Consider the following 27,451-nt stretch of genomic DNA (forward strand, 5'->3'; position numbering starts at 1 on the left):
GTAAGAGCTTGAAATACATAGTTGGCCTACTTCTTGATTGCTTAAGTTTTGGGGGTTAGTGTTAGATTAACATGGTACTAAAACCTTTGTTTGGCCAATAGGTCTTGTATTCATACCTTTATTAGTTTTATTCTTAGTTTCAGAGGTTTTTGTTTTTATCTTTTTGGGGTTCTACACATGCATGACCGCATTTGGTTCATTGTTTTTGGGTGGGCTGTGAGGGGAAAAGGGGGGGGGGGGGTTACATTTATGATAATCTACATCCGAGGTATAATTATCAGATTGTTATTGGACTTCAATTCAAATGATCATAAGCCTTTTCCACATCCAATTTGCACAACACCCCATTAATGATATATATATATATATATATATATATATATATATATAAAGTTAGGTATTCTATATTTTATGTTGCATGAAGTGTTACATATATGGTCATAATACATGAAAATGTACTAGGCTTCCATTTCTGTCTTAAGCTTGCAATTGTGGACCTCAAGTAAATCTAGATGCTTCTTGGAGTTGATGGTTACTTTTTTAATGGATGTGTGTGTGCGCGCACGCGCAGTAGTGGGACCAAGGTTTGACTTCAGGTAGGAAAAATTTATAACTAACATACACATATCTCCATACTTTGTGGACATACATACACATACACATCGTGCAGGAGCACAATGCACTCTATATATATAATACTTTCGATGATTTTGGACAATAAAATGTCACTCTTGTGAATACTAAGTGGTATTTAATATCAAAAAACCCATAAGAAGTGGAGTATCCATTATCTTGTGTTTATTTATTTTGATTGGTAATAAAAGTTTTATTGATAACAAAAATGCAATGTGTTTACGATTGTAAACACACGGCAAAGAAAGAATACAAACAAATCAAATAGTAGATCTAACAGAAATAAGGAAATTAGATAAGAAAATACAATGTGTTAAGGCCCCAAATTCGAGACCGCTCAAACAAAGTCCTAGCTAGCGATGTCTTCAACAGTTCAATAGGTCTCTCAATGTTCTCAAAAGTTTAGGCATTGCGTTCCTTCCATACTAACCACATAAGACACGCCGATACCATATTCCAAACATTTTAAGAATAATTCCCCAACCAATTCCTCCAAGCAAAAAGAAGAGAGGCAATTGTATACAATATCACCCACTGAACCCCAAACATAAGGAAAACCTCACTCCACAAAACACGAGCAAACTTACAATGGAGTAAAAGGTGATCCATAGTTTCCTCATCACACCGACAAAGTCAGCACCAATTAACAAGAGGCAAGTTCTTCTTAACAAGGTTATCTATGGTAAGAATCCCATCCCTAGCAGCAGTCCATAAAAAAAAGGACACCTTTTTAGGTACCTTAAAATTATATATTGTGTTTATTTGTTAGGATTTTTCAATAAATGAATAAGCTGTGTTATAATTTTTTTTAGTCAAAATCCCAGTTATAAGTATCGTGTAATGATTTTTAGTAATTAGATGAACCTCAAACATAGCTTATGCCAGTTTTTGTTAAACTAATAAAATGCTTACATTTTAACAATTTCAAACCACACAGTAACCATTTGGGTGTCTAAACCTTTTGGAGTTTAAACTTGAAAACAAATTATGTATTCATTGTACAATCAATTTCAAGTTTTATTAGTCATACACTCATTTTTATAGAAAATAAAAAACTATTTCATAAAGAATATAAACTCTTAAAACTTTTAAAATGTAACAATATATATATTGTATTTTTTTTCTCTTCAATTAAAACTTTTGCTTGTATTTTTTTTTTCTTTCTCTTCTATTACATTATTTCCTTCTTTATTTCCATTTTTTGTAATCACTGTTTTTCTTTTATAACTTTTGATCCTTAAAAAATTAGTGTCATTGTTTTTTTTATAAAAAAAAATGTTAAAATAGGACAGATTTTCTTCCTGTTTTGTTCAGTGAAACTTTGCATATAAAAGAGATAAATATAAAAACATAAAAGAATATAGAAAATAAAAGAGAGAAAATAAAGTATAGAAGGGGAATTTTTGGTGGGGTTAGGGAGGGAAATTGCCAGTTTGCCACCCACCTCTCTTCGCAACCCTCCTGTCTGTACCATTGTATATAGAAGTGTGTTTTTCACTTTTGCATAAAGCTTAAATTTACCAAAATGCTTTTCTTGCCAAGAGCCTTGTAGCTTAATAAGCACCTTCTGGTGTTACCAACGAAGACATGCAGGATTCAAATCTCCCCCTCCACCTTTGTAACTATTGAATTATCAAAAAACTTCTCTTGGTTTGGTAGTTAATGATGTCAGTTTCACCCTTCAGCCTGGTTTAACCTATCATGCTCTGTCCTGACTTGTCCATATTTATTATAGTAGGTGTCTGACTTGAGCCTTGTCTCATCATGTTGAATTTGGTGTCTGTCTTTTGATTATCTATTTGTTTGTATTTGCAAGCTAGTGCTTGATAATTGAAATTGGTTGGCATATATAGTATGGTAACATTTGGAATTGTTTTGAAAACATGTGTGGTTGGTACTTGACTATTAGAGATGTGGTTGGAAACGAACAATAAGAGATTGCAGTAGTACAGTCTAGCCAGACTTGAATTTATGCGAAAGGTGTGGGGAGTTGTTCTTTGCGGTGTGCTCATTGCTCATATGGGTTTGGTGTTTGGTAGGCAATCAGAGTGGGTTGGGACGCAATTCATTAGATTTGTTGGATATGGTGATAGGAACCTAGAATCCTTATTTCCTGAGCTATTTCAGATAGCTTCTATTGAAGTTGCTTTGGTCTCAGATTGCATGGAGATACATTTTGGGGGAGATCACCAAAAACCTATTTTTGTGAGGTCAGCCCCAGATTGGGAGTTGGGAACATTTGCCTTTTTTTTTTTTTGAATTGCTATATTTTGCCGGTGTCCAAGTGGGTATGGGGGATAGGTGCTTTGGAGATGCAGCAAGACTGGGTGTTTTGGTGTTCAAGCATTTTATGGAGTAAAAACTCCAAATGGAGTATACATACAGGCTGTATACCCAAAGACTCCTTACAAACAGTTACAGATACAATGAATTGATAAAATCATATATGGTTGGTGGTTTAATTGAATCCACAGACATCCTATAGAATTATAACCACCCTATGAACAGATATTCAAATTTGTAGAGATAGTTTTTGTTTATCAAATGTGCTCCTATTCCTCTCCATCCATATGCCACATTAAACAAGAAGCAACACGTCCAACTTCTTGGAAGTCTTGGAACCTTGATGCCAACATAAGTGAAATCCTGCCTGTCTTTGATTAATGAAATTATTTATTACATATAAAAAACAAAACCCTTTATTATTCTTTTTTATTTTAATAAGTACTCTAAGCAACTAAATAGAATGGTAGGAAAAAATACATTTAGCCGGCTTTGATTGGTCTGTTGAGGATCCATAGCTGACCCCAAAATTTTGGAACTAAGTCTTGGTTGTTGTTTCAAGATTCTAAGCAACTACATCTTTAGAAATTTGTCATGTGTCACAGAGTCACAGGTTCACAATTTTAATTTTGGGTGTCAACTATGTCAAGTGGATCCTTGTTCATCTAGTACATGGAACTTTGATTATGTGATATAAAATAAATAGTTATTATGCTTTTCAAAGGGGAGAAAAAGCAAGAAAAGAAGGATGAGCAGAAGCACTCTATGTATGTTTTTTGGGGTTAAATTTTCTTTAGTCCATAATCATGTTTTGGAACTTACTTTACTCAATTCCATCTATAGGCTTCTTGCATTGGCCACCCGCTTTGTAACCAAAATGATTCATAAATATGGATTACTACAAAACAAGGAAAATGCATGCATGCTGCAGAGCTTTAGTAGGACTCGCATACTTTCTCTTCCACCAGTTAGGCCAGAGAAAGTACAATATGATCAGGGAAATTCAAGAAGGCTCCATGAGATGGCTCACTTCTTAGAGATTATTCGAAATCTGCAATATCGACTTAGTACAAAATTCAGAAGGCCAGGCCAAGGATTGGTAAGGGGTTGTATGATCCTGCTACTCTAGATATTTCTGTACTTGTTGCATCTAATTAGTATACTTTTGTTAATACTTATTTCTATATTGCAGGTGGATGGTAGGGAAGCACCAAGTTTGGTAGATACAGATTTAACTCAGGATGAATGTCATCTTTCTATTACTTCCGCAGATGTGGTGTCATTAGACACACCAAACCAACTGGAACTTTCTTTTCCTTTCTCTGCTTCAGCCTCTAATAATACTGAGAATCTTGCATTGATGCCTGTGGATACCGAATCCCATTTGGAACTAGAGGATTTTAGTGAAGTATCTGCGCTTGTGCCACAAGGGGGAGTGCCAGAAAAGAAATTTATTCCCTTGGAAAATCCCAAGGAGATGATTGCTCGTTGGAGTTTAGATAATTTGGACCTGAAAACTGTTGTCAAAGATGCTTTACTCTCTGGTCGTCTCCCTTTAGCAGTTCTTCAACTGCATCTTCATCAATCAAGAGGTTCGGTCACTGACAAAGAGCCTATTGATACTTTCACTGAAGTTCGTGACATTGGAAGAGCTATTGCTTATGACTTATTTTTGAAGGTAGCTTATTATTAGTTTTCATGTACAGATAACATCATTTATCTTCCCTAACTAATATGGACATGATCACCTATGGCCTTTGGGCCAGTTGGCACCTGGGTGCCTGGTTGTGGTCTTATACGTTATTCTGGGGTTCTATCCCCCACAATTATCTAGCAAAAAAAAAAAAAACTAATATGGACATGATCTACAGGGTGAAACTGGACTTGCTATAGCGACTCTGCAAAGGCTTGGGGAGGACATTGAAACCAGCCTCAAGCAGTTATTGTTTGGCACTTTAAGGAGATCTCTTCGAGCACAAATTGCTGTGGAGATGAAAAAATTTGGTTACATGGGACCATATGAATGGAAAATATTGGATAGGATATCACTCATTGAGGTAACTGGAACTTACACAGTTGTTTATCTTATGTTTCTCATACAATAATGTGCATTGCAATTATAAGTTCCAATATGTTATTTATTTAACTAAGACTTCCTCTTTTCTTGTTGTTTGTTCTTTTTCAATTTATTTTTGGAGAGTTCCAATATGTTATTTATGAAGCTAAGACTTCCTCTTTTCTTGTTTTTTGTTCTTTTTCAATTTATTTTTGGAGAGGCTGTATCCTAGCAGTAGTTTCTGGAAAACATTTCTTGACCGGCAGAAAGAATTCATGAGAACTTCATCAAGTTCAAATTCACCAGAAGGAATTTATTTGCACCTATTGCGCCCACATTTGTTCGACAATCTGATCATTGAGTGTGGTGAGATTGATGGAGTTGTCATAGGGTCTTGGACAAATGTCAATCAAAGCTCTTCTGTTGATGTAGACAATGCTAATGCTAAATATTGGGCTGCTGCTGCTATCTGGTCTAATGCCTGGGATCAAAGAACCGTTGATCGTGTAAGTTACTTCTAATTTCTTTCTTCAATTTCTGTTACCATTGGGAGATACTTTTTTTATTGTGTGTGGATAAAATCATTGAGAGATACTCTATAAATTGATTTAAAGAAAGTGCTCTCTGTTGTGCTGTAACCTGAGTGGAAGGAAAATTTAATGCTATGATAAGCTTTGACCTGGTCCCTACTTAGAGCTTGCATGATGTAGGAGGACAGATTTCAGATTCTGTCTGCTTGTGCTTGTGGTAGGCTTAAGGGTTGGAGAGTTAGGGGTTCAAAGTTTATCATAGTGGACAATTCTATATAATGGATAATTATTCCAGCTTTGATTTTATTGAACTCATTTTCTCGTTCAACTGATCCAAAATTGTCTTTGTTTTTTTAAGAAAAAGCCTTGAACTTGGAATCTAGTGCTGCGTTATTTACCATTATATTCGATGAGAAACTTCATCAAACATCATTCATTAGTTTTCTTTATGAGTCGTCTTTTGTATCAAGTTTCACCGATAGTAATTCTGTTCATTCCTTCATAGAGTCGATCCATATGTAGATATTCTCCAATTGTAATTCTTTAGGCTACTTTGTGTTCCTTTTCATGAGGTAGTCTTGTTTCAATAAAATTATTTTTACCTATAATAAACATGAAAAACTTTGTCCAGCGGTTGATAGAAAAAATTTTCAGCAAAGAACTTTGACGTAGGATAATCACACTATTTCCATGGAGTAATTAAACAACAATAGAACGAAAGATAAACCCTAGGAGTCAGCACCTAAGGGTTGCTAGGAGTCAGCACCTAAGGGTTGCTTGAAGTCAGCACCAAGCAAACTGGAGTCAGCACCAGTGTAAAAGAAAGCACACGTTTTTTAATAATTCTCAAAAGCTGTTTTACAATAATCAGAAAAAGTGTTTAAATAGTTAACAACAAAATGCATAAAGAAACCCTAATTATTAAATGCTCGGGCTTGCTTAATCTCAAGCCCAATAACCAACAGGCTCCATCCATAAGGCCACAGGTTGGGGCGTCTTCTTTTTGCTCTTCCTCCCATACATGCGTATAATTTGGGGCTTGTATCTTGTGTCCACACCAACTCCCCCCGGGTGAGAAGAACTCGACCCTGTCGAGTGGAATTCTGAAGAGCTCTGATAGTACTCTAGCAAGTCAGGATCCAGTCGTTGTAGCTCATCTCTAGTAATCCATGTGCAATCAGAATCTGGTCGCCCGTGCCACCAAACTAGGAAACAGTGAACTCCTCCATCCCTAGTAGAAACAATCTGCTCATCTAAAATAGCATCAATAGATTCTTTATGTGCATAGGGCAGATTTAAGGGTAAAGGGGTAGGAATAGGGGCATCAATAGGATCAAGCAAAGGCTCATCAAAAGGAGTATCAGGAATAGCTGTAGAGCTTTTATAAGCAACTAGATCCTCAATATTAAAGGAGGAGCTAATACCATAATCATGAGGAAGGTCAATGACATATGCATTTGGGCCCATTCGTTTCAATACCTTGAACAGACCGGCACTACGAGCCTGCAGTTTCTTAACGGTCCCAGAGGGAAACCGTCCAGGTCGGATCCGAATCATGACATAATCCCCTACCTGAAACTCTGCATGACGCCGATGAGTGTCAGCATGAATTTTATATTGAGAATTACTTACCTGAATTTTTTTGCGAATCTCATTACGCAAATCATGAACATGTCGTGCAAATGCCTCAGCAGATTCAGAAGTTCTAACATGTGGGGACATGGGCAAAAGATCTAAGGGCCTCCTAGGTGTATATCCATGCACAATCTCAAAAGGACTAACGCCTATAGACCTATTGATAGAGCTATTATATGCAAGTTGGGCTATAGGAAGAATTGAATCCCAATTCCGATTGGCTTCACCCACTAGACATCGAAGGAGGTTGCCTAGACTACGATTAACCACCTCAGTTTGACCATCAATTTAAGGATGAAATGCCGTGGAAAATATCAATTTGGTGCCTACTAAATGCCACAAGGTCTTCCAAAAATAACTCATGAAGCGAACATCTCTATCAGACACTATGGTTTTGGAAAGATCATAAAGCTTGACAATCCAAAACTAATGTAGGACAACCACACTATTTCAATGGAGTAATTAAACAACAATAGAACAAAAGATAAACCCTAGGAGTTAGCACCTAAGCGTTGCTTGGAGTCAGCACCTAAGCGTTGCTTGGAGTCAGCACCAAGCAAACTGGAGTACTAGTGTAAAAGAAAACACATGTTTTTTAATAATTCTCAAAAGCTGTCTTACAATAATCAGAAAAAGTGTTTAAACAGCTAACAACAAAATGCATAAAGAAACCCTAATTATTAAATGCTCGGGCTTGCTTAATCTCAAGCCCAATAACTAACAGGCTCCATCCATAAGGCCACAGGTTTGACCGTCTTCTTTTTGCTCTTCCTCCCATACATGCGTATAATTGGGGGCTTGTATCTTGTGTCTGCGCCAAACTTGTTGCAAGATTTCCTTTCTCATACCAAATTGATGTAGGAAAAATTGGAGAATTTGTCTATGTGTGCTTTTGGTAGGCTTAGGGTAGGAGAATATATGATTTTATGGTGTAGAACTACAGAAAAAATGGTTAGGTTCAAGAATGTCCATGGTTTTAGTAGGGAGTGAAAAATATTTGATTTAGGGTTGCAATAAAGGTTAGAAAAACGAAGATCGAATATGGCCACATGTTGTGAACAGTATGCGTAAACAGTAGTGTGAATGGTCATGCAATGGCAAAGGGAAGAGAAGGTGAGAAAGAGCTCATTAAGGTCAACGTACCTGCACAAAACACCAATGCTTTGAATTCCGTGTCGTTCTGGCCGGAATGGCCGAAATTTTTCATTCCGGAGTGTAGATTGGTGCAACTAACCCCCCTGTTCGGTTTCACTTCAAATTCTGGCCTGTGCCAGCCGAAACTTCGGCCAAAATACTCATTCCGGGCTGAAATAAAAAGATGGCCTTATTTGCTGATTTGCTCGATTCTGTGTACTTGATCATGGGGAATGAGTAGGTCCAAATGTTATGAATTGCTCAGCACTTGACTTTTGATTCAGCGAGAAGGTTAGAGAGGCTAAAGTCTAAACTAAAAGAAGGTGAAAAAAAGATGAGAAGAGAAAGTTTGAGAAGGTATTGTGAAGTCTGTGATAATGAAAAAGTAAAAATAAGAGGAAGAAGAGTAGTGTCAGAGGAGAGATGGAGCAGTGAGTCACGTGTTTGGGACTTGGGGGAGTGATGAAGTTTTGAATATTTAAGTTAAAAGAAGTTTCTGGGAAAGTTGCTTTACTAATACCCTTGTTTTCTTTGCTTGTGTTCTAAGTTTCCAACAAAATAAAACCAATTAGTTTTGAATGTAAGTAGTTACAAAACATGCCTACACATTTCAGGAGTTCTTTCATTAGAATTTTATATATAATCAAATAATTTTTTTTTTGAAGAGATCAATTTAAAAACTTTAGCTTAATAATAATAAATAATAGTAATTTTATTATATACATATACATACATACATACATATATATATATATATATATATATATATATATATATATATATATAATAAAATATATACCTGGTGCGTAATCCCGAAACAGTGCACCGGCACACATCCAGCAGCCAATCTGGAATGGCTGGTGAAACGGAATTCAAAACTTTGCAAAACACTCAATTTTCTATTAATCAACCTCCTTTATTTGAGTACAATCACAAATTTATACAAACTATACACCTTAATTTTATTATTAGAACTAGAATTTTTACGTTGACTTGTAAACAAACTCCTAATCGAAGGTCACTGACCTTCTGTTTGGTTTGGCATAATTGGGTGGGCAATCATTCTTCGGATATTTGGAACATTGTCCTGTTATGTTTGATTTGGACATTGTGGCATGAACATAAGGTTCCCTGGGAGGATTATTTATCAATTGCTCAATCAATTATCGCCACACATTTGGGGATGTGGAAAAATTTGGAACAAAATTGATAGGGTTGTTTGCTGGATCATTGTTTGATTGGTCTCAAGCGTGGGGTTTTACTAACAGCAACTCAATTGTTGATTTTCTCAAATCATTATATTTCTGTACATAACCAATGTAATTCTTTAGACTCCTTTGTGTTCATTTCCATGCACCCCTGATAATTGTGTTGTTTTTCCTGGGCTGTGAGAACTCTTAGCCACATGGATAGTTCAATGTGCTCATCAGCGCATAATTGGACCTTGAGATGTGGATCACCCAAGACACATTGGCATGGCGTACTTCTATTGTTTGAACTGGGGTTTGAAACCAAACTTTCCCTTAAGAGGATAGATGGGGCCATTTAGGTGATATTCAATGTGGATCCAACTTTCTATTCAATCATGGTAGCCGAGTGGTCGGGTGGACCACCACGGCTCCTCTCTTCTTGAGAATCCATACATCCCTCATCAGTATATGGACAACTGTCTCTCGAGCATTGGTTTAGGTAGGTTCAGCCTCAGTGGGAAAATAAAACAGAGCACCTAACAACATGGAAAATGGAAAGATTTGTACAAGTTATACCTTCTTTCGTCACCACATAGTCTTTATTCAATAAAATTTTGTTATGTATCAAAAAAAAAAAAGCTAGTGTAAAAGCCCCTAAACTTAACTTACCTATTAATATAATTTGAGTACCAATATATCTCTCTCTCTCTGTGTGGCAGAACTTATGTTCCATTCTTGTTCCTACCTTACTTTAGATATACAGATTGTAGTTTATGGAATCTGAAGTCAAAACTCTTGCCAGCAAATCTGTGGGAATTTGGTTAAACTCTCATACAACTGTCATATGGAAGCAGATTTGTTTGTCAGTTTATTTTAATTTAAAATTGTTTAGACATGAAAAAGAAGAAAGATAAAATTTTAAAGCCAAATAGGAACTTTCTAAGAGAGGACTTCTTTTTGTAATGTTATATTCTTCACTACATACTGTTTTCTTCATTTTCACTCCTTTTGGTGTGGAAATGCGTAGGAACATGCAAGTGCCTTACAAGGCCATGATATGGATTGCTATATGAATTTATATCAACTCTAAGGGTTTTTCCTTTTGAGTTATTGAAATTATAAATCAAGACTTATTTGAACTGAACATTCAATGGCGTTGGCAATATGTGCAAGAGAGTTTCTTATTTTTCAATTGATTTTCTTTTAGAGCTGAAAGCCCTTCTTGCATGTTTGAGTTTGCCTTTTACCATGGACTTATATATCTTTTTCTGCACAGATACTGCTGGATCAATCTTTTCTTATGGGTGTTCATGTATTGTGGGAATCTCAACTTGAGTACCATATATGCCATAATGCTTGGGAAGAAGTGTCTAAACTCCTGGACCTGGTTCCTACATCTATTTTATCAAGCGGAAACCTCCAAGTCAGTATAGATAGTTTGCAGCCTGCTTCAACTGCTGGGTACAATAGGGAGTCTAATGATTATGGCAATTACCTATGCTCTCTTGAAGAACTGGATCTTGTGTGCATGGACATTCCAGATGTCAAAATTTTCAGGTTGTCAGCAAATATTATGTGCTCCATCTGGTTACGGTTGCTTATGGAGGAGAAGCTTGCAAAGAAATTCATTTTTATGAAGGAATACTGGGAAGGCACGGCAGAGATAGTACGCCTTCTGGCTCGTTCAGGCTTCATCGTTAGCAGATATAAGACTCCTGTTGAAGATGATAACATTAGGAGTTCATTGGATTTAAAATTCTCAGATGGTGGTCAAACTTCTCATGTGGATACTGTTCAAGCTTTGCATAAATTACTTGTACACCACTGTGCTCAATATAATTTGCCAAACCTTTTGGACTTGTATCTTGACCATCACCAGCTGGTTTTAGATAATGTTTCACTGTGTTCATTACAGGAAGCTGCAGTAAGTTTCTACAAATCTAGTGAGTGTTACTGTTCTTTATATTGGGTCTTTTTAAATAGTTTTATACATCAGAAATTTTCACCAATCCCCTCTGTTGGCTATCTATACTTTTTTGTGTCTGAAGGTTAATAAGATATCTATGTATTGCTGGTTGTATTTTCAATTCATTTTCTTTTTCTTTTTTGGCTAAATGAATCCATTTAACTTTTTTAATATGAAAACTGTATGCAGAGATAGCAGCTAAAATCTGATGATAAACAGAATTACTCTCTCTCTCATATATCAAATACACTGGTTTGGATGCCTAAAATGTTGAATCTAACATACCAGTCCCAGGATATTAATTGTGGATTTTAAAATGCTTCAATGTTTTGATGTTTCTGCAACATCCCTTTTATCGTTTTAAGTTAGAGATCTTGAATATTTTAATTGTGTATTTTAAAACGCTTAAATTTTTTGATGTTTCCGCAGCATCCTTTTATCATTTAAGCTAGAGATCTTGAATGTCTTAAAGAAATTCAGAAAACATATAGCAATGTCATAAATTAATTTTAAAGAGTTGCTGCCTTTAAAAATTTTCCTCTCTAGTTCACTGAACCTCCTGATTTATTTTTAGTTTTTGATCTTCATGTATCATGTGTGCGCTATCATGTTGAGAGCTCTCTGATAATATGAGTATGGGCTTACGTGTGTTTTTTGTTCATACAATTTATCTGCATAGGGAGACTGTCAATGGGCAAGATGGTTGCTCTTATCTAGAGTAAAGGGGCGTGAATATGATGCCTCACTTTCTAATGCTCGTTCGATAATGTCACATAATTTAGTTCCTGGAAGTAACCTGAGTGTTCTAGAGATAGATGAAATAATTCGTACTGTTGACGACATTGCGGAAGGAGGGGGGGAATTGGCAGCACTAGCGACCCTATTGTATGCCCCAGCACCAATTCAAAATTGTCTGAGTTCTGGCAGTGTTAACCGGTACAGTAGCTCCTCTGCCCAGTGCACCTTAGAGAACCTTAGACCCACTCTTCAGCGTTTCCCAACATTGTGGCGCACGCTTGTAGGTGCATGTTTTGGAGACGATACAACTTATAATGTTGTGGGCCCTAAAGCAAAAAATGGTTAGCCTTCTGCTTTTATTTTCTTTTGGTTTATTCTTTCATGAATGTATATTAAATTAGTTTGATGAAATTTCTAGTATGTTGTATACAATTCTTGCACTGCGCATTACAATTTACAATTTGGTCTTCAGCTTTATCGGATTATCTAAATTGGCGAGACAACATCTTCTTCTCTTCTGGACGTGATACTTCACTTCTACAAATGCTGCCTTGCTGGTTTCCTAAGGCTGTGCGAAGATTGATACAGCTTTATGTCCAGGTCTCTTTGTACTCTCCTTTATGTTTAACTGAACTTATTCAATGAGTTTTGCTATCTCTCTCTCTCTCTCTCTCTCTCTCTCTCTCTTCAAGTAAAAGTATATGCAATGTCAGGTTTCTCAATAAACTAGGCTTGAAACTGAATTTCCCTATATAAAAAGTTAGGTGTTTTACTTTGATGTTCCTGTTTTTTATATGAATGGATTATCATGTCATGTAGTTTACATGATGTTTCAGGGTCCTCTTGGATGGCAATCACTTTCAGGTTTGCCTGTAGGACAATCTCTGCTAGATAGAGACATTGAGTTTTTCATAAATAATGATGAACATGCTGAGATCAGTGCAATCTCCTGGGAAGCAACTATCCAAAAGCATGTTGAAGAGGAACTCTATCATTCTTCACTTGAGGTTTGTGCTTCATATTTCTTTTTAGAAACTTAGTTTAGGTTTCCTCTGTCTTACATTCAGGACTATTTGAACTATGTCCTTATAGAAAAGGGAAATAGAAAATGGGATAAATTACGAATTACACCCTCTTCACTTTGACTTGTTTTCAATTAATTCCTTCGAAGTTTCCTTTTTCCATTTCGGTCTGTTAACTTTAATCCGTTTCGATTTAGTCATTCTTTTTAGCTCTATCCAATCTCACTAGTAGTTTTAGTACTTCTCAGTTTTCACTTTCCAAAATGATGTTGTTTTGGTGGACATAACTGTGTTGATTGGATAGAGGTGGACATAAGGACTACATTGGAAATGAATGGAAGTTAAAGGACTCAAAAAAAAAAAAAACCCCTGAAGAACTGGATTGAAAACAGTGAAAAGTTAGAGAGTGTTTAATTTGTAATTTTGCTAATAAAATTTTAGACGAGTTGTTAAGAAAAGTTTTCCTTGCCTTGTAAGCATCCAAATCAGAAATGCAATCTTTCATGTACTGCAATTGCAAGTGGATCTCATATTTGCAGAGTTGCTGTCATGAATTTGTGTACTTAAATGGAGAAGGTGCCAATGAGCTCTAGCTTGAGTGGCACTTCCTCCTTCTATATTATGGGATGGCGGGTATGGTCATGGATTCAAGACCCACTAGGTGCATGTAACGTACCAATTATAGAAAAACTTTTTTATTTAATATTTATTTATCAAAAAAATATATATTTGAAAAGGCTTAATGAAATTTCATGCCCTTTAACTAGACATGCAAAATCCTTATCATCATCATGATAAAAAAGCATACAAATGCTCTTTTATTATTTTTTTTGATAAGTACAAATGCTCTTTTATTTATTGCTAGAGGCTTCCATCATTGTGCTGTTTTTTCTTTTTTCTTTCTTTCTTCTTCCTTCTTTTTTAATAATTCTTTTTCAGTAACAGAAATGTCATGCGATGAGCACACAACAGGTTAGAAGTTTTCATTTTACAATTTTACCTACTTAAAGACATTAGTGAAAAATTGTGTGTGTGTGTACTGCCTTCACTCATCCTATTTTCGTTAAAATATTTTACTGTCTCATCCAAAACCCCTGCTAGAGTCAATTACATAATTTTTCTCACAAGATGCGATGAACTCTTAATTTTATTTTAAAAAATTTTCTTTAAGTAAAAGGCTGGCTTGTTTCCTGGGGAAGGGAAAAATTCTTGGTTCTTTGTTTGTTTTTGGCTTTCTACTGTTTCTTGAAATCCTGGAAATAATTTTGGTTACAAAAAGGTTGCAAATATTTGCAAAATTCATTCAATTGGTTTTTTAGAATTGGGATTTTGATATGAAGTATTAGAATTCAAGTTGAATTCAAGTTTTCTTTTGATGTAGAAAATTGGTGTCAGTGATTGGGATAGAGGGTTAGTGGGGTTGGCATGAAATTTGGCTATGATTCTTGTTGGTTTGAAATGGAATGTGGCTTGGCATTGTTAACAATAATTGGAGTGAGTTGTGGGTTTCTTGGTGTTGGTGTGGATGATGGCTTTGCTATTTTAGGATATAGGGAGAAGTTTGGTAGAATGATTTCTACCAAACTCCATTATCCATGGTCTCTTTGTCCTATTACCCACACCCTGCTCATAAATAACGCCACATTATCAAACCCTTTCCATATTTGTGACCTCAATTCAATATGGTCATAGGCTGTGTGTGTTCATGGGATACCATAGTGGCCATGAAGCATAAGGTGTTCAACATGGTCACAGTCTGTATGTTCATGGGATACCATTGTGTCCATGAAGCATAACACAGTTAGACACTCCAAAATCTCCGACAAAACGTGTTTCTGTCAGATGCACCAGGGATGCTCCTACATACATGTCCTAGGAGTTTTGGAAGGAATATATATATAGATAGATATAAAATTAAAAAAATATCCTTTGGTTTCAGATACGTTTTTAAAGATTTTGATAGATATCTATTTTGAAAACTTAAAATAAATATAAGACTAAAGTACACTTTTGGTTCTTAAAGTTTGAGCTGTTTTCATTTTGGTCCTTTTACTTTTCAAAATTTTCATTTCGGCCCGTCATGTTTGATTCAGTTCTTTGTTTGGTTCTTTACGTTTTAGAATTTTTATTTTAACCCTTCATTTTAGCCCTTCATGAAAATGAAAATTTTGAAATGCAAAGGGCCAATATGAAAACAAATCAAACATGAAGGCCAAAATTAAAATTCTGAAACGTAGAGGGACAAAATGATTACCATCCCAAACTTTTAAGTGTCAAAACTGTACTTTAGTCCAACCATAAAATATTCCTATAAATAAATAAAATATATTGAAAGATATTAATTAAGTAATTTTCATATCACCATTGTGTCGTGTCCGTGTCCATGCTTCTAATGTGGTTATGGTGCTGGTCTCTGTTATAGGGAGTTTTGGAAGCTGGAGGCAATTGTAGAAAATTCAAGTTTTTATATGAACAAAGTTCTAAAAAGTAATACCTTTCTATAGTTTTTTGTTGTTGTTTTTAAATTAGTTAGTTACATACACACTTAGTGGGTCTTGAACTCATGATCTCACCCTCCACCTTACTCTTACAAGGGAAGGAGGTGCCATTTGAGCTAGAACTCATTGGCAAAACCTTCCTATAGCTAGAAGGGTGGGAAATGTAATTTTTTATTTTATTTTTTCCTGTTGGTGGTGTTGCAGAATTAAATCCCTTAGATTGTTCGAAGTTACTTGTAGTGCAGGGTTGATTAGTGATTTTGCGAACTTCACAAGAAGGAAATGTGTAAGTAGAAGCCTTTTCAGCAATGGAAAGAAAACATTGTTGTGTAGGTGAAACTTCAATAGCTGAAACACCTCTAAAGCTAATAATCGAAACTGCAAAGTACCCTATCTAGATGGTGTCTCAGTTACTCTCAGGCTTCTCGCTAGCTAGCTGTATGATGCTGGAATTTCTTCTATGGTTTTTGTTGTAGCTATCTCTCATGACAGAGGTTTTATTGCCTTCAGGAAACTGGACTTGGATTGGAGCATCACTTGCATCGCGGACGTGCACTGGCAGCCTTTAACCATCTCCTTGCTGCTAGGGTTCAAAATTTTAAATCAGAAGAGCAAGGTGGTGGTTCAGCACGTGGACAAAGTAATGTTCAATCAGATGTGCAAACACTTCTTGCACCTTTAACACAAAGTGAAGAGTCTCTTCTTGCATCTGTAGGTGTTAATTTTCTATTCTTTTAGATATATTCTTGAAATTAATGAGAATTAATTTTGTTGCATCTATTTGAAGCGTGCCTTGACCTCCTGCCCCACTTTACTTTTCAGGTCGTGCCCCTTGCTATTATGCATTTTGAGGATTCTGTGTTGGTGGCTTCATGTGCTTTTCTCCTTGAGCTTTGTGGGTCATCTGCCAGCATGCTTCGTATAGACATTGCTGCCTTGAGACGGATATCTTCCTTTTACAAGTCCACTGAAATCAATGAGAATTTTAGACAACTTTCACCAAAGGTTTCTGCATTTCATGCAACATCTCGTGAAAGTGATATAATACAGTCTCTTGCTCGAGCTTTGGCCGATGACTATCTGCACCAGGATAGTGCTATCAAAACTAAGCCAAAGGGAACTCCAAATTCAGTTACTAGTAAACAAGCTTCACGAATTCTCATGCTTGTCCTACAACATTTGGAAAAGGCTAGTCTTCCAGTGATGGAAGGAAACACGTGTGGGTCTTGGTTATTAAGTGGCCATGGTAATGGAACTGAGTTAAGATCTCAACAGAAAGCTGCAAGCCAGCATTGGAATTTAGTTACTGTTTTTTGTCAGATGCATCAGCTTCCACTGAGCACAAAGTACCTTGCTGTATTAGCAAGAGATAACGATTGGGTATCTCTCGCTCCCTTGTATTGTGATTCATAATATCTGTAGATTATAACTTCGAACCTTACATTGCCATTTTCATCTGTAAGGTTGGGTTTTTAGCTGAAGCTCAGGTTGGAGGATACCCTTTTGACACAGTATTGCAAGTAGTAAGTACTTTCATTTTGATATTATTGCTGATATTTTCGTTCAGTACCTCAAGAAAATTATGTTTCTAGTCAAAACAGTGCCATTTTTATACTTTTACAAAATATGTGTTTCAGGCATCAAAGGAGTTTGGTGATCCACGTCTCAGAATTCATATATCAACAGTTCTAAAAGGCATGCAGTCAAGGAAAAAAGCAAGCTCTTCATCATATTCAGATTCTACAGAACAAGGGAGTGAAACTTTCCTTTCAGATGACAACATATGTATCCCAATTGAACTCTTTAGAATTTTAGCTGAGTGTGAGAAGCAGAAAAATCCTGGACCTGGAGAGGCCCTTTTGATGAAAGCAAAGGACTTGTCCTGGTCAATTTTGGCCATGATTGCATCATGCTTTCCTGATGTGTCTCCATTGTCTTGTTTAACAGTTTGGCTGGAAATTACTGCAGCAAGGTTACTGTCAATATCTCCATGTTAATAAATTCTTCCATGATTTTATGTTTTGACAACACCCCCCCCCCCGGTGCGCGCGCACCCAAGAAAAGTTTGCATGTGCATACTTCTGATGTTTATATCTCATTGCAACTACATTCTCTACAGGGAAACATCATCCATTAAGGTGAATGATATTGCTTCCCAGATTGCAAATCATGTTAGAGCAGCTGTGGAAGCTACTAATACTCTACCAGCAGCTGATAGAGCCCTTACATTTCATTACAACCGGTGTAACCCAAAACGTAGGCGGCTTATGGCCCCCAAATCAGTTGATCCTGCAGCTGCCCCAACATCTGATATTTCAAGTACTTCTATAAGTGCAAAAATATTTGTTGCTCAAGGCATTATTGCTGAAGAGGAAAGAAAAGTGGAACTTGATGAACATCTTAATGTTTCAAGTGATTTTGATGAAGGGCCTGTTTCTCTTTCCAAGATGGTTGCAGTGCTATGTGAACAACATTTGTTCCTGCCATTGCTAAGGGCATTTGAAATGTTCCTTCCTTCGTGTTCACTGTTACCTTTCATCCGAGCTCTTCAGGTTTGTGAAAAAACTTAAACCCAGCTTTTCCATTTGTCTCTTGATTCTTTTGGTTGGGGGGACTTTCATTTTATTATGGGTCTTGAATATGTTAGATGCAATGTTGATCATCTTTCCAGCAAAAACTGAGTCCCAAAATGTCATTAATATTTCTTTGGCTTATTGCCAATGCATTCCAGCTCAAATGACCCCTCTTCCCTTTGTAAGAGGAAGCTGGAAGGTGAGTGTTGGTTCAAGATCAATTGGATGTGTGTGTAACTTTAACTTATTGCTTTCTTTCGAAATACTCCAGGACCTGTAGAAAGGATGAGTTGTTGGTTCAAGATCAAAGGATTACTTGCTTATTTTGGAAATGAAGCAATTCTTTTATGGCCAATGTAGAAAGGATAGAGTATGGTGCTAATTACTGTTCTTGTTTTTCTTTCCAACAGCTACAGAAAATAAAAGTTCAGGTGCCTTTCCCTTCTTAAGGCATCTCTGTCTGGTGGCATGTGTGTCCTCAACTTCTCACAACTTCTTAAAGGCACACAAAAGCTTCTATCCTAGTCAGTGCTATATAGTCTTGACCAGATCAGTGTCCAATGGGTGGCTAAAAATAGACCTTCGTGTGAATTATTATGGAGGAAAAGTTAACTAAGAGTGTAATACATAGACATTAACTAAACAAGAAAAATAGTTTCTTCAACTTGTCTTTCTTAGTGCATTAGCTCAATTGTGGATAACCCTGGAGGAAAATACAGGGAATGTGATGGTTTTCGGTGTGAACATGGATTTTTTTTTTTTTGGGGGGGGGGGGGGGGGTTGGTATAGGGGTAGATAAAAGTCAATTGTCATAAATTTTGTGGAATGACCACATTGACCAACCATTTAATTTATTGTTAAAATGGTATTACTGTGTCACGTAGCTCAATTTGAGCTAAATTTTTTATTTACCAGTTCAAGTTATTGTCAATGAGCTTAAGCTCAAATAACACTATTTCTTCCATAAGAATTAGAGGAGGGTGAAGTTGTGAGTTCAAAACACACTAGGTAGTAACAATTCAAGAAAAAGTGCTAGTCACATCTACGCAATACCCTAAAAGGACTAATTCAATCACAATTGAAGCTCATTGTAGCTGTTCATAAAGCCTAGATTAACCTAGCATATGCCTAATGTGGGACTCAGCATCCTCCCGCACAATACACACTCAACTAATTTAGTATCAATTTGGGACATCACAATATCCATCCCTCACTTATATCCTTGACTTCCTCGTCAGGGCCCACATTGTTGGGCAATGACTCCAAGACCACACAAGGTTACCAGGTTCACTCTGATACCATTCGTAATGATTCAAGGAAAAGCAGTAGTCATGTCTGCACTATGCTCCAAAAAGATTAGTCTAGCTACAATTGAAGCTTCTTGTAGTTGTTTCTAAAGCCCGGATTGACCCAGTATATCAATTGGGTGCATCACATGGTGCTGCATAAGCAATTAAACTAAAAGACTTGTTCAAGTTATATAGTTATATATTTTTTGACTGTGTTTCATTTAATATTGAGTATAAATTCAGTGGGATTATTTCATATAGAAATTGATCCTTTTTTTCTCTCTCCCAGGCATTTTCACAAATGCGCCTTTCTGAAGCTTCGGCACATTTGGGTTCTTTTTCTGCCCGAATTAAGGAAGAACCTGCCTGTGGACAGGCAAATATAGGGAGAGAAGGGCAAATTGGAACTTCATGGATTAGCTCCACTGCTATAAAAGCTGCCGATGCTATGCTTTCAACTTGTCCATCTCCTTACGAGAAAAGATGCTTGCTACAACTTTTTTCTGCTACTGACTTTGGTGATGGAGGTTCTGCGGCAGCACACTATCGACGACTTTACTGGAAAATTAATTTAGCAGAGCCTTCATTACGCAAGGATGATGGTCTACATCTTGGGAACGAGACTCTAGATGATGCTTCACTTTTAACAGCATTAGAAAAGAATGGGCATTGGGAGCAAGCACGCAACTGGGCCAAGCAGTTGGAGGCCAGTGGGGGATCTTGGAAATCTACTGTTCATCATGTTACCGTGACCCAGGTACTATATTTTGCCCCTGCCTACTTGGGTTGTAAATCATGTTGCAGGCATTGTTTAACTTTTCTGATTTTGTTTAACTTCCCTGATTTGGGCAAGCGTCTCTCATTTAGGAGTTTTATAGGTTTATGTATTAATGTTTTTTTTTTGCAGTTGGTATGACAGGGATGAAAGGCTTTTATAATTTTTAATATACATCTAAACTGAAATTTGATACCTATTATTCCATAAGAGTCCTGCTCTCCTATTCTCTCTTAAGCTATTTTATAGCATGATGTTTGCATGGTGCTTACGAGGTTTTTCTGATAGGCATTTCCAGTCTCTTGATAACTCATGTTATAGGTTCCTAGACTTCCTATATAGCTTTTATTTGATTTGTATCATGAGGTAAGGCATGTTGTGTTTCAACTTTCAACATGACCATAGGGTGTGGGAATGGAAAATATGTTATTTACATCTTATTTGTGTGTTATGAGAACTATAGAAATATGAAAATAAGTTATTTCGTACAAGGTTCTTTAGAAAATAGTTAACATTCTCATATTTGTGCACCTTTATCAACAGCAAAAAAATCTCATATTTGTGCACCTTTATATTTGATTATCACCTACGATTTCAATCTTCAACTTTAGGTTGAATCTATGGTAGCTGAATGGAAGGAGTTTCTTTGGGATGTCCCAGAGGAGAGAGTTGCTTTATGGGGCCACTGCCAGACGATGTTCATAAGATATTCCTTCCCTGCTTTACAGGTAGGTTTATTAGTCTTCGACCCAAGTGGTTATTCTGGTGACTAGTGTATTTGATGAGTGCTGTCATATGGCTTGTAGGCTGGATTATTTTTCCTTAAACATGCAGAAGCTGTGGAGAAAGATCTCCCCGCAAGGGAGCTTCATGAATTATTGTTGCTTGCTCTACAATGGTTGAGTGGGATGATAACCCTGTCTAATCCGTAAGTTATTTATACCAAATTTACTTGCTGCTTCAGATCTTGAATTTTTAAATAAAAAATATGACATGTGATAAATTTATCAGAGTATATCCGTTGCATCTTCTGCGGGAAATTGAGACTAAAGTTTGGCTCTTAGCAGTAGAATCAGAAGCTCAGGTGAAGAGTGAAGGAGACTTCAATTTAACCAGTTCCACTCGGGAGACTGTTATTAAAAATTGCTCCAGTATTATTGATAGGACTGCAAGTATAATAACTAAAATGGATAATCATATGAATTCAACAAGGAATAGGATTTTAGAGAAAAACGACGCAAGGGATAATAATCAGACAAATCACAAGAGCCAAGTATTAGATGCAAGCTTTCCAACCGCAGCAGGGGGCAGTACAAAGGCAAAACGTAGGGCCAAAGGCTATATGCCCTTAAGACGGACACTAGCAGACTCAGTGGATAAAAGCACTGATCCTGATGATGGCTTTGGGCCTCTTAAATTTGGCAATGACTTGCCATTGCAAGAAGACAACTTTAAAATGGAAATGTCCTTTTCGAGGTGGGAGGACAGTGTTGGACCTGCTGAGCTGGAAAGAGCTGTCCTTTCTCTATTAGAGTTTGGGCAAATATCTGCTGCCAAGCAACTCCAACATAAGCTTTCTCCTGCACAAGTACCTCCTGAATTTGTTTTAGTGGATGCTGCCTTAAAGATTGCAGCTGACTCAACTCCTAGTGGAGAAGTATCAATATCAATGCTTGATGAGGAAGTCCGTTCTGTTATTAAGTCAGATAATCTACCGACCGACCAACTTAAGGTTGACACACTGCAGGTTATTGTTCAAATCTCTCTCTCTCTCTCCTCTGTGTGAGTCTCCTGTTCTCATAGTGTCATTTGCTTCCTTGAGTCTCATTGTGCATATTTTGTATACAAGGTTGCCTTGTTAATGACATACTGGTTGTTTGCTCCCTTTCTGTCTGTTTCTCAGTTTTGCAAAATCCTCATATTAATGTAGTTTTAAATATGCAAATATAGGTTTTGGAGAGTTTAGCAACCATTTTCATTGAAGGTAGTGGACGTGGACTATGTAAGAGAATAATAGCAGTCGTTAAAGCTGCAAACATCTTGGGCCTTTCATTTTCAGAGGCTTTTGATAAGCAGCCAATTGAATTACTACAGCTGCTTTCCCTTAAAGCACAAGAGTCATTTGAAGAGGCAAATCTCCTAGTGCAAACACATTCTATGCCAGCTGCTAGTATTGCTCAAATTCTTGCAGAATCATTTTTAAAGGTTTGTACTCTTTTCTCTAAATTTTATTTCTATTGGCATGTTGCACAATTTCTTATTAGTATTTTGTCATTGCACTAGTGGTGGATGAAAGTCACAGTTTTATGTGGACAAATGAGTGACAATATGCTAGGCCTTTATTCTTGATGGACTGATCATGTTTAAACCTGCATGTTTCTGGATGTGCTCCATGTCGGCTACTCAGATTGGACAAAAGAAATCAGTTGGGATCTTTTAATTTCCATTTTGAATTTGAACCTTATATTAAAGAAATTATGTTCAAGCTTACTTTCCCTGAGATGGAGTCAGAAAATAAATTCTCACTCTTAATTTTTTGAGGCCAGAGGAGAGGAACTATTAATTTATGTGTAGTGCTGATATTGCATTACTTTTATGTACTCCAGGGCCTATTGGCTGCACACCGTGGGGGATATATGGATTCTCAAAAGGAGGAAGGGCCTGCTCCCCTACTGTGGAGATTTTCGGACTTCCTGAAGTGGGCAGAGCTCTGTCCTTCCGAACCAGAAATTGGCCATGCATTGATGCGTTTGGTGATTACTGGCCAAGAGATACCACATGCTTGTGAGGTATTCTATTATAGTGACACATTGATAGTTCATACTATGCCAAATATGATACAGGTCTATCTAGCATGACAACATACAAAATTGGATATATTTGATATTATGAGAAGTTATTCAAGAAAATTATTACAATCAGTTATTATTGTCATCATCGACATTATTGCTATTCCTGCTATTATGAGCATCACCATGAATACAAACATCATATTCTGGAAAATGATTCTTGTAGTAGATTTGTAATCAGTCTTGTTAGCATGTTTTGTTAGTTGATTCTGCATCTGGCACCATCATTAAAACTATAACTTTGACTATTCATATTGCATTATTTTCTGTAATGTCACTAATGCAATAACCAGCAAGAAAATGGACTCTAATTCACATCTTTTCCACCTATGAGGACAGAGTGGAGGGTAAAGTTTTGGTTTTATGACCAACGGGTGCATGTGTAACTTAACACTAACGTATCTATGAAGTGTTAGAACCAACAAGAAAACAGTCAAACACTAAGTTATAAACCAGGAAAAAAAAAGATTTTACTATTTATATATATTTTTCTCATAATACGGAGCTATCCCCCCCCCCCCTTCTCTCTCTCTCTCTTTTAGCTTACACTTCTTTGCTGTTTGGGAAATTATGTTTTCAGGTTGAGCTTCTTATTCTGTCTCATCACTTCTACAAATCATCAGCTTGTCTTGATGGAGTTGATGTTCTTGTAGCCCTTGCTGCTACCAGGGTCGAAGCTTATGTGTCTGAGGGTGATTTTTCATGTTTGGCTCGCCTAATAACTGGAGTCGGAAACTTCCATGCCCTAAATTTCATTCTGGGAATTCTTATAGAAAATGGTCAACTGGATCTTCTTCTTCAGAAGTATTCAGCTGCTGCAGACACAAACTCTAGCACAGCTGAGGCTGTCAGGGGATTTCGAATGGCTGTTCTCACATCATTGAAGCAGTTTAACCCTAATGACCTTGATGCATTTGCAATGGTTCGTATTTTTAATCATTATTCCCTGATATTCTATTTGAACAATTTTCATTTGTCTAAGTTTTGTTTGTTTGTTTTATTTTATTAATTTACTGTGGAGATAATTAGGTAGTAACACTTTTAACCTCTAGCTAGTGCAGGTTGAATAACAGTTAATAAAAGTGAAATTAAGGGTGTCTTTTTTCAAATTTCTTATAGCAAAGTTCAGTGATGCTTTCCAGAAATACTCGAGTCTGGCATAAGCCAAGAAACAAGTTGTTGTGTAATATGTCATCTCTTTTATTAATGTGCACATCTTTTTCACAGGTCTACAACCATTTTGACATGAAGCATGAAACAGCTGCTCATTTAGAGTCAAGAGCAGAGCAGTGTTCTGACCAGTGGTTCCAGCGTAATGACAAGTACCAGAATGAAGATCTGTTAGATGCCATGCGCTATTACATTGAGGCTGCTGAAGTTCATTCTTCTATTGATGCTGGCAATAAAACACGAAAAGCTTGTGCTCAGGCTTCCCTTTTGTCCCTTCAAATTCGAATGCCAGATTTCCCGTGGTTGTATCTATCTGAAACCAATGCCAGACGCGCCCTAGTTGAGCAGTCCCGTTTTCAAGAGGCCTTAATTGTTGCTGAAGCGTATGGTCTTAACCAGCCAAGTGAATGGGCTTTGGTTCTTTGGAATCAGATGCTCAAACCAGAGATAATGGAAGAGTTTGTAGCTGAATTTGTGGCTGTGCTTCCTCTTCAGCCTTCAATGCTTGCTGAGCTTGCAAGGTTTTACAGGGCTGAGGTTGCAGCCAGAGGGGACCAGTCCCAATTTTCTGTTTGGCTAACTGGAGGAGGGATGCCTGCAGAATGGGCTAAATATTTGGTCAGATCATTTAGATGCTTGTTGAGGAGAACTAGGGATTTGAGGTTGCGGTTGCAGATGGCTAATGTGGCAACTGGGTTTAACGATGTGAATGATGCATGCATGAAGTCATTGGACAAAGTCCCTGACAATGCCGGGCCACTTGTGCTTAGGAAAGGGCACGGTGGGGCTTACCTCCCACTGATGTGAAGTAAATGTTAATGGCAAGATTTTTTGGCAGATTATAATATTGATCTTGAGATGGTGATAACAAAATGGTTACAATTTATAATCCTCTCAATCTCTTTTGGTGAGCTTGTTGCGGGATTTGTGATTTGGGGAATGGTGGTGTGGGGAAGAGAATCCAAAAAGTTGAAGGGGGAAAAGAAAAGAAAGGAAAAAGGAAATTCAAGCAGGTTATATGAAAATTGTGATAGTTGTAGATTAGTCAACACAGTTTTTAACAATTTTTATATTCTTTTTCAGCTTAATTGGACCAGCCAGAAGCAGAAAGAAGTTTGAAGAATATATGTAGGTTAGGACAATTAGTCATGCTAGCAAAGTCTTTGTGCTAGCAAAGTCTTTGTAACATCATTTTGATTTAGCTCTGCACTTTTTGTTTTTGTTTTTGTTTTTTTACCCAGTTAATTTTTTGATTGACAATTTGAGGCCAGTTGTAAATCCCCATCGAAAATGAGTGCTTGTTTCATTTTTGGAAGAAATGTACAATATGTTCATATCAATATCATATACTATATAACAAAATTTGTGTCTAAAAGCCGTGGTTGCACTAAGTGACTATCATGACTATCATGTTTGATTTGCCAAGTGGTTGCACCAAATTACAGCAATTTCATAGAAACCATAGCTTAATTTTTCTTATTAACCTTTTCTTTTATTGCTTTATACCATTTATGACAAAGTCTTCTTCTCGAGTTGAGAGTCCAAGCATGGAGTTTAATGATGAGCAAAGAATGCCTGAGTTTCCAGGTTTCAGGTACTATTGCCCAAGTGGTTTCCAATATAAACGCAAGTGTACTGGCATAAAGAGTTTCTGATCAAGGGCATAGGCTTGCTTATTTGTGCATGAATTACCATTGAGCCTGTCCAGATCAAAGTGAAGGTTATCAATAGCATCACACCAGTTGGGAGATTTTTACACATCGCAGCCATGGCCCATGGAGCCACTCCTTCAAAAATAATATTGCTGAGCCCAAGATCTCTAACGAAAGTATCTGCCTCATGTAATCTTTAATCTTTTTTTCTTTTTCTTTTTCTTTTTCTTTTTTAAATCAAATTCTTCTTAATACAAGGTCTTTTATTGTCATGACTAATTAATGATAAGCACAATAATACATAAATTAAGTTCCTATATTCTTTAGATCTAATTCTTAAATAACGATCTGATTCTCTTAAAAAGAAAAAAAGAAAGAAAAAGAAGAAGAAGTTAGTATACTTTAGATTTGATCCTTCGAAGCTTTATCTTTAAGTCATGCCTTTTTTTAATTGATAAATAAATAAAGTTAATTCACTCTACCCAACCTATTGCAACACTCATTTTTTACTCTTATATATCCGGCAACATCATGCAAGAGGCGTCCTTTATTACCATTTGGATGGACTTTGAGGCTTGGAGTGTGATAAACTCATCACGGTCCTCGGTTTTTGGTTTTTATTTTTTATTTTTTTATTTTTTGAGAACCAAACCAACAAACTCTCATTCATACATATTCAAAATGTCATGATACAGAGGTGGAGAGTCTTCCATCCATACATATCACTGAAAATATTCCTAGCATGTCTAGCAAGAACATGAGCTACCTTATTTCTCTCCCTACTAATACATTTGACAGATACATATTGTAAGCCGGTCAAAAAACATTTAACATCTTCGATAATATTGCCCAACAAGGAGTGATTCGGAAGTGGTGAACAAACTGCCCTCATCACATTTGCGTTGTCCCCTTCAATGATGAGCTCCAAGAAGCCAGCATCAATGGAAAATTCAAGTGCCTTTCTGCATGCCAAAGCCTCGGCTTCCTCGTTATTTGTCACCGGTGGTCCCTTAACTGACATAGCAGCCATTACCTCACCATTTTCGTTTCAAATAATTAGACCAAATCCAGAACAATTCTGGTCTGCAAAGATAGCTGCATCGAAGTTCATTTTGAAGACTGAATGTGGTGGTGGCTGCCACTTCTTTCCCACCGGTGCTGGTGTCAAGATTGAAAGTTGTAGTAGCTGCTGGTGTTGAAAGTCCTTGAGAAAGTCCATAGCTCTTTTGTTTAGCCAACTCGGTTCTTTAAAGCTTACTCCATACAGCACCGCGTTTCTTTGGTTCCATATAAACCATGCCTGAACAAGAAATACCTCAGGTTCTGATTTGGGCAGCCTTTCCATTTCCATGAGATTCTCAAACAGGTCCATAATATCGCAGTGGCTGTTTGTAAATTTCTGGAGTCGTGGGATGCATCTGCCCTCACGTCTTGAGCGGCGCCACACTCCCACAGAGC

General features: G+C 36.9%; 2 protein-coding genes across 2 annotated transcripts in view; one reads left to right on the forward strand and one right to left on the reverse strand.

Annotated features, from left to right (window-relative positions):
* Positions 1-25,716, forward strand: part of LOC142623612 (uncharacterized) — a 32,593-nt gene extending 6,877 nt beyond the window's left edge. The window contains exons 6-26 of the mRNA XM_075797050.1: positions 3,760-4,015; positions 4,109-4,594; positions 4,788-4,973; positions 5,191-5,478; positions 10,738-11,385; positions 12,107-12,506; positions 12,638-12,765; positions 13,002-13,172; positions 16,196-16,396; positions 16,508-17,065; positions 17,149-17,208; positions 17,323-17,657; positions 17,805-18,237; positions 19,837-20,304; positions 20,934-21,050; positions 21,129-21,250; positions 21,334-22,069; positions 22,273-22,527; positions 22,929-23,111; positions 23,752-24,093; positions 24,399-25,716. Coding sequence (XP_075653165.1) covers positions 3,760-4,015; positions 4,109-4,594; positions 4,788-4,973; positions 5,191-5,478; positions 10,738-11,385; positions 12,107-12,506; positions 12,638-12,765; positions 13,002-13,172; positions 16,196-16,396; positions 16,508-17,065; positions 17,149-17,208; positions 17,323-17,657; positions 17,805-18,237; positions 19,837-20,304; positions 20,934-21,050; positions 21,129-21,250; positions 21,334-22,069; positions 22,273-22,527; positions 22,929-23,111; positions 23,752-24,093; positions 24,399-25,148 — 7,123 coding nt within the window. The 3' untranslated portion in view covers positions 25,149-25,716. The remainder of the gene's footprint in view (positions 1-3,759; positions 4,016-4,108; positions 4,595-4,787; positions 4,974-5,190; positions 5,479-10,737; positions 11,386-12,106; positions 12,507-12,637; positions 12,766-13,001; positions 13,173-16,195; positions 16,397-16,507; positions 17,066-17,148; positions 17,209-17,322; positions 17,658-17,804; positions 18,238-19,836; positions 20,305-20,933; positions 21,051-21,128; positions 21,251-21,333; positions 22,070-22,272; positions 22,528-22,928; positions 23,112-23,751; positions 24,094-24,398) is intronic.
* A 953-nt stretch (positions 25,717-26,669) lies between these two features.
* LOC142625221 (uncharacterized) lies at positions 26,670-27,023 on the reverse strand. Its single transcript, XM_075798911.1, has one exon. The coding sequence runs from the start codon at positions 27,021-27,023 to the stop codon at positions 26,670-26,672; it is 354 nt and encodes a 117-aa protein (XP_075655026.1).
* Positions 27,024-27,451: the final 428 nt, after the last annotated feature.

This window comes from Castanea sativa, chromosome 2 (genome assembly GCF_040712315.1).
Source record: "Castanea sativa cultivar Marrone di Chiusa Pesio chromosome 2, ASM4071231v1".
In the NCBI taxonomy this organism is placed as follows: domain Eukaryota; kingdom Viridiplantae; phylum Streptophyta; class Magnoliopsida; order Fagales; family Fagaceae; genus Castanea; species Castanea sativa.